This window comes from Pinus tabuliformis, chromosome 4_1 (assembly GCF_031772625.1).
Source record: "Pinus tabuliformis cultivar Carrire ecotype Pingquan chromosome 4_1, CPIR1, whole genome shotgun sequence".
NCBI lineage: Eukaryota > Viridiplantae > Streptophyta > Pinopsida > Pinales > Pinaceae > Pinus > Pinus tabuliformis.
Window position 1 is genome coordinate 619,641,782 of NC_142303.1, and position 12,929 is coordinate 619,654,710.

The 12,929-nt window shown below is 37.4% G+C and overlaps 1 protein-coding gene and 1 pseudogene across 1 annotated transcript; one reads left to right on the forward strand and one right to left on the reverse strand.

Moving 5' to 3' along the window:
- Nucleotides 1-1,048: 1,048 nt before the first annotated feature.
- LOC149177538 (uncharacterized) lies at nucleotides 1,049-2,060 on the reverse strand. The gene has a single exon (XM_089423422.1). The coding sequence runs from the start codon at nucleotides 1,528-1,530 to the stop codon at nucleotides 1,204-1,206; it is 327 nt and encodes a 108-aa protein (XP_089279548.1). The 5' UTR covers nucleotides 1,531-2,060; the 3' UTR covers nucleotides 1,049-1,203.
- Nucleotides 2,061-6,500: 4,440 nt separating this feature from the next.
- LOC149177539 (uncharacterized) lies at nucleotides 6,501-8,800 on the forward strand (annotated as a pseudogene).
- The last annotated feature ends 4,129 nt before the right edge of the window (nucleotides 8,801-12,929 follow it).

The window sequence follows — 12,929 nt, forward strand, 5'->3', positions numbered from 1 at the left end:
TATACCGACCATTCATTTATGGCCCGATAGCATGGGATTTATTGGTCCCCAATTTTCTATAACGAGGGTAGATAACGCCCCTTCCACTGCCACTGGTTTAGGGATATGTTCACTAGTTTAGGGATATGTTCACCTGTCATTTCGTTATGGTCCTTGCCATTGATTTGCCCTGAGTATTTATTTATTGAAGGTCGCGGGTTCGAATCCCCGAGAGTGGATAGCATAATACAATGTGGGATTGAAGCCTGCTCAGGTTGCTGCGTAGGGTTGAGCTCGAGATTGCGGCGGGCCGGCGGGCGGCGTTGATGATGAGATCTGGAGTGTGGATCCGTGAATGATTTAACGAGACAACGAGTCTCATCCTAATGGCGAAACAGGCCGTTGAAATCATGGAAATAAAGAGGTGTAGAAATTTTCAGTGGAGCCATGCCGCGGAGATAGTGATATGAAAGCCTATGTAATCAAAAACGTAGAAAAATGATTTGCAAAATGATTGAGAGAGAAAAATAACTTTGTAAATCTTTTTGAAAAGTTTTTAGGTTTATTTTCTGATCTAATTTGTTTAAAATTTGGTGAGATTTATTGAAATTACAAGTTTAATGGGTGAACTCTTCATAATAAAAGTGTTCAAAAGTTTTTGAAAATCATAACGGTTGTCTTTTAGTAAAAATCATATAAGAGATAATCTTGTGGATCACATAACAGATAATCTCTTCGACGCTTTTTGAACCAGTCAGTGTGGTCCTGAAGATGAGCCACACTCGTTGGTTGGAAACACATACACTACATTATCTCTTATATAATTTTTACCCAAAAATACTGTCATAATTATTATGGATCACAAACATCTAAATTAAAAAAATTTGAAAGTATTAAATTTATATATAAAATGAAAAAACCAATTTAAACTACACAAATCAAAATATAACCGTATTTTTTTTGGTTAAATTCTTGCCGAAATTCTCAAACACTCTTTTAAAAAAACCAAAAACAAAAGACACTTGTTATCCAATTTCGCCGAGAAGAAAATTAGTCCTTACAAATATACTGATTCAATCTCGCACAAAAGATACAACAAATTTCAGTTGAAAAAAACAAAACATACCATCATACATAATTAAAAACTAGTTAAATATTTAACATAAATATCCTTCGAGAACAACTATCTTGGAGATCGTGTTGACAATCTGAATCAAAATTCCTTTATTTCCTTCGGCAATCGGCCGCCACGGAAACCCTGCTCAACCTGCTCGGCTTTCTCTGGAAATTCCTTCTGCGGTTCCTCTGAGACCTCGTTCGACGGACCGATAATAACAGAGCTCTCCGTGCAACTTCTCGACGGACGGAAAATGCTTCCGATCTCTGTGCCGGTGACTGATCTGAACCCTCGGCCTTCTTCTTTGTCATCATCTTCCATGGCTGAGAAAGTCTCAGCCCCTGGTCGCATTCCGTCTCCCGCCTCGGAATGTTGGGCCTGCGGAGGCCACATATCATACAAGGAGAGAACAGGCCGCATGCCGTTCTTTTCATGGATTTTCTACACCTTGGTGTGGTTCGATCTCCAGACCTATTTGAGCTCTAGACTAGCCTGAGTAGTGTGGTTCGATCTCACCTATTTGAGCTCTAGACTAGTCTGAGTAGTGTGGTTCGATCTCCAGACCTATTTGAGCTCTAGACTAGTCTGAGTAGGGCACAATATTGCTGAGTATTGTGAGTGTGAAGGAAGAAACATAATAGATGGACATCGAAATGAGTAATTTTTAGGGCATTTCAAACTATTTTCGGAATCTGACTGATAGCATAGAAATGAACTGTTTCACCCTATAAGATTTTTTAAATATTTCAGAAATCTTACTAACAAGATAGAAAAAATGAACGGTTTCACTTAGCTCATGCCTATAGAATTTCCTAAAGATTTCGGAATTTGCAATCAAGAAAATTTTCTTTCATTGATGGCAAAAGTTTTCCACATACTAAAGTGAAACACACTTCGAACAGCTGATATTCAGTTGAAAGGAAGATGTCAGGTTTTCCACATATTAAAGGAAAACACACTTCGAACCGCCGATATTCAGTTGAAAGGAAGATGTCAGTCTGGGTTCCCTGTATTAAACCCATTCAAATTGTCACATTCCGAACACGTAGTCAGGAGTACATCGAAATCGACTGTGTAACTTAATAATAGGGCAGTCGTATAAAAGATGTGAGGGTCCTACATTTTAAACCATTTCAATGACTTGGCCATGTTCTAAATACCTAATTATGGTTACATTGAAATAGACTCTGTAACTAAATAAAAGGACTGTGTCAGGGTCTGTAAATAAAAGGATACCAAAATTTACTAAACTTCACTCAACTGACAGTGTTTACCAACCATGCGGGATGAGCAAATGTTTACATGTGAAACCTTCGTCTGCATTCCAAGAGGTTACGGCACCATCAAACATAATAGAATTTTGACCAAAACCTTTACAGGTGGAGGTCAAAATGAAAATAATCTTTGTTCGCCTGTCATTTCGTTATAGTCCTTGCAATTCGTTTGCGCTGAGTATTTATTGCAGATCGCAGGTTTGAATGTCCCCCAAGAGTGGATATGGATAATACAGGTCACTTCATTGCAGGTCGCGGGTTGGCCACCTTTATCTGTTAGTATTTTCAGGTCACTTTTTCTTGTCATTATTTTTAGGTGTAGTTTATGGAGGTGGAAGAATTGTTAGATAGTCAAAAGTTGTCGGAATTCTGGTAAAAAAATTCAAAATTTTTTAAAGATTCAATGTTTGAATCATGTTTTTGATAATGGAAATGGATTAGCACCATCAAAAAGCTCTAAAACACCTAAAATTATGAAGTTTAACAACTTTTATTAGGATTCACAAAAATCCCTACCAAATTTTTTCAAAATATAATTTCCATAACTTTCAAAGCAAAAAAACATAATAATTAAGCTGTGAATGGTATTTCTTTAAGAAGGCTTTTGGTTTTTTCCAAGAGAATAGTCTAATAAGTCATAATTTTGCTCAGGGAAAAAAATCCTTTTCAAAAAATTTGGGAAAGATTTTAGGTTCCCAATGAAGAAAAAATCCAAAACATTATTTTCCATGGCCCGGGCAGATAACGCCCCTTACACATGCCACTGGTTTAGGGATTTGTTCACCTGTCATTTCGTTATAGTCTTTGCAAGTCCAAAAACTAATTTTCCATGGTCGAGGTATGTAACAACCCATCTCAAATCCCGAACAACATAGCAATATTAGCATGCATGTGAGGCATGCATGTGATAGCTACATATGCATGCATCATATACAATGCACTAGTATAAGTATATATATATATATATATATATACATCGACTATTCATGGAGAATGTCTATAAGATAAATGAATTAATTATCAAAGGTGTAACTAAATACCTAATTCTCGTAAATAGAAGAAATATACACTCACTAAGAAATATAAGTTGAGTTTATTCATATGGTTACATATATATAACCCAAAAGGTGTACTAATAAAACTAAACCCATAAACCTTATGATTAAACTGGATATTTTATAAGACATAAAATAATATGTAATATTTAAATCATCATGGTTTTATACTATTTAAATTAAAGTACCATCTGTCATAAATTAAAGTGACACCATCCGATGTTGTGAAAATCTGATTCTATTAAAGGCAAATATCAAATCTGATTCTATTAAAGGCAAATATCAAATCTGATTCTATTAAAGGCAAATATCTTGACAAAGCGGTCACCGCCTTACAAAATCTTATCCTTTCATAAAGACGGTGGACTGATGCGTAGAGGGGGAGGAACCTCTGCTATAAAAAGGGGGGGGTGTTCTATGACTCGGGGGAGGATGGATGCCTGTGGATGGGGAAGGTGGTATTTACTGTGAGTGGAAATACTGAACAGGGTGCTGTTGAAGGAAGAAGGAGAGGAATTTATCCATACTGCTTGTAATTCGGAACTATTGAGCCTTACTTGTTTTGAAGTCTCTGGGCACGGGGGAACGGTATGCTTCGGGATGAGAGGCATACTGGATTGAGTATCTAGGTATACTCGGTTCGGCTGGGTGGTTTGGTCATTCGGTAACGAGAGAAGTTCTGCAGCATCCTCATCGCAACAGCCGTAGCAGATCAGGTAAGTACTCCATCAAGTCATTACATATGGTATCAGAGCGTTGGTTCAACTTTCGGACCTGTTAAGTTGTTAAAAGATTTAAATTTATCAAAATAAGGTGGTAGTAAAGCCATTCAAATCATGCATTCAATAATAAATCTGACTGAAACTGTCTGTTAGCACTCTGCAAACGTTAGGTAACCAGAACTGTAAGCTATTAATTACAAAAGTAATCCAGAAACTGTAATCTAAATGGTGTCATGGGCTGTGATCTAAATTATTACGATCTGAGCCTTCTGGACTGAGATACGAAGCTACTATGACAAATTCAAAGTGGTGCAAAATTCATCTCCTTTGATCATGTTTGCTTGTCCTGCAGCAGCTATGATGATATCCGCCTCACTTATTATACTCTTTGGACCTGAAGTTCTAGAATGCACCATTGTCACAGTTGCATCTAATTTGATTAGCAGCAATGCAACTGGTAATCCTACTATGTTACTCCTTCCAACCACAACTGCTCTTTTATTTGATATGGAGACCCCACTCCTTTGCAAGAGTTCTATGCACCCCTTTGGTGTACATGGAACAGATAGAGGTTCCCTTCCCTTCATTGCAAGTTTGCCAATGATGAGAGGATGAAACCCATCTACATCCTTTTCTATGCTTATTGCACTCAGTATCTTCTCTTCATTGATGTGTCGTGGTAGTGGAAGCTGGACCATGATGCCTATTAAACAATACAATAATTAGAACAGAAATGCATTTATTACTTATTTTATGCAGGTTCCTTCCATTGATTGAAGACAGTGATATTAGATTCAAGTCTCTACTATATGCTATAGGAGCATCTCTTACCAGCAAGTAAACTGCATTCTATTATTTTCATTTCAATTTTACTTATTTTGATCTCTAGGCAGTGAATCTGCCTACCCCTGCTCATCACAAGGAATACAGTCAACTGAGATATAGGCATGAATGCTTCTAAATATACGAAGTTTCTGGAATGCATGGTAGATAAGATAAAATGTTACTGTAACCTCCCTGATATACTACCAGTATCCCCATCATGACTCTTATGAATATATTCATTTGATTTTGTAAAGAAAAGGCAGGCAGACTGATGATGAAACATTGACCATCCATCTCGAGAAATATTAAGAAAGATATTGCATTTTGCTTAACATCAAGATATTCATAATATTTTCAGCGATCTCACAAATCTTGCTTGTTCACAAAATGCATGAATGAAATCAAACAGAAATACCTTTCATTCAAGCAAATTCATCACTAGCTTGAGCTACTGCATTATGAAACAAGGTCACCAAGTTTGAATTTGAATTCAAAATCAATACAGTAAAGAATTAAAATCGTATTAGAAAAATCCAATTTGGAAAAATTTGGGGAGTACACATCTAAAACAAACATAAATTCTTTTATGAATAGAAAGGAATATGTAGGAGAGCAACAGAAAATGCTTATGCAGAGGTAGCAGCCACCAAATCTGAAAGCCACAATCATGCGGATGGCCATAATAATTTCCCGGCGATTCTCTGTAACGATAATAAGGCTCTGTCCACGGCGCTGAAACTGGCTGGGGACGTGGTACATTTGGCGGAGTCCAGTGATATGGAGGATAGGCGCGTGGGCTGGGTTCGCCATACGCGGACATGGGACTCATTTTGCAGCTTCAATCAATCAAGCGGCACTTCGTCCGCTAAATTATCTCCAAGAAACACATAAATTGATGAAAATCGATACCACAACTGATATCAAATGCGAAAAACGTTAATCGACAAAATTAAATAATCACATTTAGATCCGATCGAACACAGAAAACTATGGAATTCGACACCGAAATTAAAACCAAACAGGAAGAATTGGATGATTAATATATAACTATACCTCACTAACAATATGCGCTTATAAATCCACTAACACCTGTAACGACCCTGCATGCATAAATCACTCGGTGCTCACTCATCGATTTAAAACACTTGACGCGTTGAAATTCATTCTTAGATGGCGATTAGTGTTAAACGATGAAATTAAGGATCTGAATCTTTGACATGTGCCACTACCGTAAGATAAAGGGGCATGCGGTATGACGGTGGGAGCGTCCATCAAGAGACAGGTGTCAGTGGAATTGGTGTCGCTCGGTCTCGCTTGAGGGAATTGAAAGTATCAAGAAGCATTACAGTGTTTTAAAGTGACTATGTTGTAGCCCATTTTATGGACGTCGTCGTCCCAGATACAGCACGGTGCAAAATTGTTGTGAGGATTCGAAGTTAGAGTCTTCTAGTGCCGGCAGTGGGGTTTCTGGAGAAAACAATAAAAATCGCGGAAACGGAAAATTATGGTTGTGGTCAATTTTTTTTTAAGATTATGGCCGACAAAGAGCTGAAGCCCCCATTTATTTGAAAATTCTGATCGGCTGTCTGCGTTTTCACTGCAATTTTCTATCTATGCAAAGATTCCGGACGCTTCTCGCAGAGAAGAAAAGCATGGACAAACTGCGGGATCTTGTCGAGGAAGCCAAGAACCGCGCAGTATTGTATGCCATATTCATCATTGTATTTGCCAAATTTCTATCACTGACAAGCAATTCAGTTTTGTTCAACATTCCGCTATCGATTCTTATAATTTCAGTGCCCAGATATTTTCCTTGGAAGTAGAGATTCGGAGGAGGGTTCCTGTTCGTCACGAGTCTCATCTTTTGCATTTTCACCATAGACAGGAATCTCATATTGATCGGCTTCTTTTGCCTCCACCGATCTCAAAGAAATGGAAGAGGAAGATTGATTCTCCAGTCACTACAACAGCAGTGGAGGAGTTTACGAGGAATATTGTACAAGAGTTTATTACCGATTTGTGGTATTCGTCAATTACTCCAAATCAAGAACTTCCTGACCAGATTTGTTTATTAATCAATGAGGTACTTGGGGAAGTGTCTCAGCGGCTGAAACATATTAATCTCATTGACTTACTCACCAGGGATATGGTGGATCTGATAGGGAGTCACATAGAACTTTATAGAAGAAACCAAGATTGTATAGGGGTTGATGTTATGCGGACCCTCTCTTCTGAAGAAAGGGATGAAAGGCTGAAGCACTACTTGGCTGCTTCTAAGGAACTGCACCCTGCCCTTATTTCTTCAGAGGTTGAGTGCAAGGTTCTCCAGCGGTTAATGGGAGGAGTAGTGGCAATTGTCTTAAGGCAGCAGGATGCTGAATGCCTCTTGTTCGATGTCTTGCTCGAGAGCTTCTAGCCTGTGCAGTTATGCAGCCAATCATAAACTTTGCAGTTATGCCACATTCTGCCACAGAACCAAACAACCTCAGAAGTAGATTCCCTACAAAGGATATAAATGAAACAGAAACTGATGATCATCGAGGCGGAGGTCTAAGTTCTCTTTGTAATGATAAAAAAAAATCCAGACTATCAGGTAAAGCCTATATCTTATCCACAGTCTCTATCATGTGATTGGGCACAATTAGTGGAAGCTAAAAGAAAAGGGAAAACTCAATTTCTGGCACCTGAAAACCCTGACAATCTTTGGATAAAGGGGCAGAGTAACAAGTTGAAGGATACTAGCACAGGTCAATGTAAGCCAGGTCCTTTGGAAAAATCATCAGTTCTATGGCAAGATACAAGAGGTACATTGAAATATGATGATCCTCTGATGACAAAGGAATCTATTCAGTGGGGAAACACATGCAAGTCAACTGAAACAGACATGCTTAATACTCCTGGAGATGCAAAAAGGACTGAGAAACTGAAGCATGTTCCAGCTTCTGACTCGCGGAGCAGTGGTCTAACAGAATGTAGAGATACAGATCAGAGTAAAAGAGTTTCACATATAAATGTCAAGCTAGCATCGGAGAGAGGTTATGAAAAGCAAGAAAATAGCAGAAGCCGAGAAAATCAATTGTTAAAAGTTCAACACAGACGATCAAAAGTAGTGGTACTACATATGAGGGTTCTGAAAAGTTTGATAGATCATCTTTTCTGGAAGATAGGGTGAATTATGTTGTCAAAATTTCACAAGGTTCAAGAGTAGGTGAAATACAAGATCATTTACACATTGGAAATCAATCAACAGTGGAACGGCCTCATACTGTTAATGCATCTGTTCGCAAGCAGGAATGTTGGGTTCTTGGAGTCCATTTTGAAAGAGTAGGATTAAAGTCTATTGCTGTTTATTCAATTGCCGTAACAAATTCAAAAAAGAAAAGTTGGGTCGTTGACAGAAGGTTCCGCAATTTTGAGCAATTACATCGGCATCTTCGAGATTAGATGAAATAATCCTCTTTGGGGGTAAATGAGGGCTATAATTCGGTATATCTCGAAGATGGTGGTGATGGGGACACTCATTTCTTAGTACGAACTGAGGGTTGGCAGTCTGACACTGATTTGCACGAAGAATATTTTGCTCCTCATTCAAATCTAAATTCAGGAGGAAATCCTACGAGTTCATCTTTTGAGAAAGGTCAGCAATCTGACAAAACATATGAGACCATTGACTCGGATGAATCGTCCGCCACTGGCTCTTTGACAGGGTCTGAAATTATGGATGATGGAACTGGAGTTCCTCCAGAGTGGACTCCGCCAAGATTAAGTGTTCCTATTCTGAGTTTAGTTGATAACATTTTTTTCAGCTTCAGGAGAGGGGCTGGATAAGAAGGCAAGTATTCTGGATTGCAAAGCAAATCCTGCAGTTGCTCATGGAGGATGCTATTGATGACTGGCTATTAAGGCAAATACAGTGGTTAAAGAGGGAAGATGTTATCGCTTATGGTATTAGACAGGTGCAAAATGTTTTGTTGTCCGATGGCATCTTCACTTCTGAAAATGGCTTTCAACAACAATCAGAAAGTGCAAGAGCTGGCAACTTTGGTGGTAAAATTGCTGATAAGGTGATGATACACAGCAATATCTCCCCACCTCCATCATTTCAGCAGCATCTTGAATCAGCTCGGAGGGCAAGACTTGTTCATGACATAATTCTTGGATAAGGAAGAAAGTCGAAGATTACTTGGTTCCTGAAGTGGAAGTTGGGGTATCAATCCTTGCACCTTGGAATCATCAATAGTATTTCTCAGAAGTTTCAATCTTGGAAGGTACCAGTGAAAGAATGGTTAAAGGTATGATCACCTAGCTGATTCTAACCTTTCTATACTCAGTGATCTCTAAGTAATGTATCTATGGCTCCTGAATTTGTACATCATATATCATCCCTGTTATTGTACTTCTTGGCATCTTATGGAAATCCGAATTGGTTTTTATTTCGGTGATTTAACCTCTCTAGGGTATGGTCCAAATATATATGAGTAAGAAGAATCGATAACAAGAAGTCGTGGTATTGGTTCTCTTGAAATCTCTGCAATCAAAATCAAGTCCCTTGGATCCAATAAACAAAGTCTCTCTGATGAGCTAGTATCTGCCTCTGTAGCCAAGTTATAATCTTTGTGGCATTTTAAATCTGAGGCATTTTTCTGGAAAGATCTATTGGTTGGCAAGGGCATCTCTGTAGGTTTGCAATCAAGATCATGCTACCATGAAACTTCTATCATTCTGAAGTTTATATGACGAGTTCGACCTTTCCTTCTTATATACCTCAATTTCAACTATATTAGTGATGATCCAAGTTATAACATATCTCTATGATAGGCATTCTGTTAATTTTAGTTATGTTCTTTGTTAGGACAATTACTTCGATGTTCCATATTATCCCAATTAACAGTTCCATTTCATTTGCAATACCAATCACATAAACCATTATCACATTGACGGGAACTGTAGAAAGAACAAATTTGATTGGGAAACTATAACGAAGAATACAAATGTAGAAGATTGTAGATTAAAAGAGAAAGGGACTCAAATACCGAGGATGCTGTGAATTGAGATGCTTCACACAGACCTAGGCAGCATTGACCTAGAGTGGTTGAAGGATATTCCACCTGATGATACAAACTGGCCTTTCCTGCCGATGATGATATGGACTTCCTGATGAGGATAGTATGGACGAGCTTAACTCCTTGAAGAGTTGAACGAAAAGGAGTTGACGTATTCTCTAGAGATAAGTACTTCTTGAATATTTTGATATTATGCTTTTAATTATTATTAGTCTCTTGAAATTGTAAATTTTGCTTGGATGAATTCGTTTTATTATTATTTATGCTCCAGTAACAAACAAGTGGTAATGATGGTTATATTCTTACAAACTTCTAGATATTCATTTTGTTTAGTCATCCTCCTTTATAATTACTAGGGGACTCACTCCTCAAACTGTCTTCTTCTATCTTGCATAGAAACCACAAGATGTTGAATGGTTAGAATCTGCTCTTGCCTTTTATAAATCAATGGTGCTCTGTAATGATATATTCTTCACTGTTGGATTGATGCAATTTAGGAACATCTTTAACAATTGTTGAAGGCTAGTTCTGTTGTTACATGCCTACCTCATGCATGAGCAGAACCATCACATAAACCTTAAACCTCACACATTCTACTGCTGGTGCATTTGATTACAGTTAATACAGTCTTTTGTTATTGACTCCTGTATATTCTCTTAGTTTCTAATAAATCTCTGAGTTTTGTGTGAAGGTTACAATGATTTTTTTTTTTTTTCACATCAGTTATTATCTGTTAGCTGTAGGTAAACAGTTTTCCACTATACTCCCAGTTAAATTATAACAGTACCAGCCAATTGAGCTCAAGCGGGTATATATACCATTCACAATTATTCAACCAGGAATACACTACTATTAAACACCGTGTGATGAGGAACTAACTAAGAATTGCAACAGTCATTAACTCATTTATTTAGAGGCATAAAAAAAATAATAACTGGTATAATGCATAGAACTTAAGTTCGGACCCTGGAATGTGCGCTGGCAAAGGATCTGGAAACAGTAGTTTACTTGGCATGAATATCAAGTCCTTGGTAGTAGAACAGTCAATAGGATTGGATACTACGCAACATTCAGACCTAATTTAGCAATAAGATAAGTGATGAATACAACCTGAGCAAAGGTTCCATGAGCATAAATTCAACCCATAGGGCCAAGGTATTGAAAGAGTACTACCATTTAAACATAGAGCAATGTTCGGTGTATTATTGTTAAAAGAATTGTTGAGTTCAAAATATGTTCCCCAAATATGTTGCATACCATACTTTTGAGCTAGGTATTTCAATCAATTTATATATAGAAGAACACAACAATTAACAGTATTGTTAAAAAGAAGGAATTGAGAATTGTCCTTACTAATGACTGTCCATATGATGCATTTTGTTACCAAGTAAGTCAATAACCCAGTTAGTTGTTACTGAGGAAACACATTCAGATCAATGAAAGTTTGGAACATAACGATATGTGCTCGTAAGATCAATATCAAGTGTCAGTTAGCAATTTAAAGTCATGAGTTTTATGCACAAACAATACACGAAAGAATGATTATATTGTAAATATGAAAGCTAATGACATGAATAGATTATGGCAAGGTATGTTATACTTTAGATGACATGTATGAAATATACATAAGCTATGTGTTTTTTTTTTTTTATGCACATGTTATAAATGCATGGACAAGTGTTTATGATTGCAGATAAAATCCGTTACCAAATGACCACGTGATGACAGAAACTTCAGAACAATTAAGGCTCAAAGAGATTCCATGATAGGGTATTAACCCTGATTCTACTGGGAGGGGTGGAGGTGTTGCCCACCGTTTATCCTCTAAAAACCTGGGATCATGGGAGGATTGTGCGAGTCACGCTCCCCTAGACGTGTGATGATGATTGCCGGATGCCTACTGGGAAATCAGGTCGAGATAGTCGACGCTGCCATCCTTAGAGTTTATGCATGGTTAGGTCAGTATAGCTGACGCCATGGCATACTCCAGTAGAGGACGGATAGGATGGGAGCGGAAGAGATTAGGAAGGATAGGATGATTTTAGAATAGCTTGGGAACCTGGTTTGGGCAAGGCATGACTATTAAAATTGGAAATCTATCAGCGTTCAAAATCTCAAATTTTAAAGTGTCCTCACGATCATAAATGAAAATTCAATCACATAATACAATCCTTACATACCTTAAAGGAATTATCAATATACTTTATAAACCCTTAACTTCGGGACGAAGTTCTTTTGAAGGAGGGGTGTATGTAACAACCCATCTCAAATCCCGAACAACATAGCAATATTAGCATGCATGTGAGGCATGCATGTGATAGCTACATATGCATGCATCATATACAATGCACTAGTATAAGTATATATATATATATATATATATATATATATATATATACATCGACTATTCATGGAGAATGTCTATAAGATAAATGAATTAATTATCAAAGGTGTAACTAAATACCTAATTCTCGTAAATAGAAGAAATATACACTCACTAAGAAATATAAGTTGAGTTTATTCATATGGTTACATATATATAACCCAAAAGGTGTACTAATAAAACTAAACCCATAAACCTTATGATTAAACTGGATATTTTATAAGACATAAAATAATATGTAATATTTAAATCATCATGGTTTTATACTATTTAAATTAAAGTACCATCTGTCATAAATTAAAGTGACACCATCCGATGTTGTGAAAATCTGATTCTATTAAAGGCAAATATCAAATCTGATTCTATTAAAGGCAAATATCTTGACAAAGCGGTCACCGCCTTACAAAATCTTATCCTTTCATAAAGACGGTGGACTGATGCGTAGAGGGGGAGGAACCTCTGCTATAAAAAGGGGGGGGGGGTGTTCTATGTCTCGGGGGAGGATGGATGC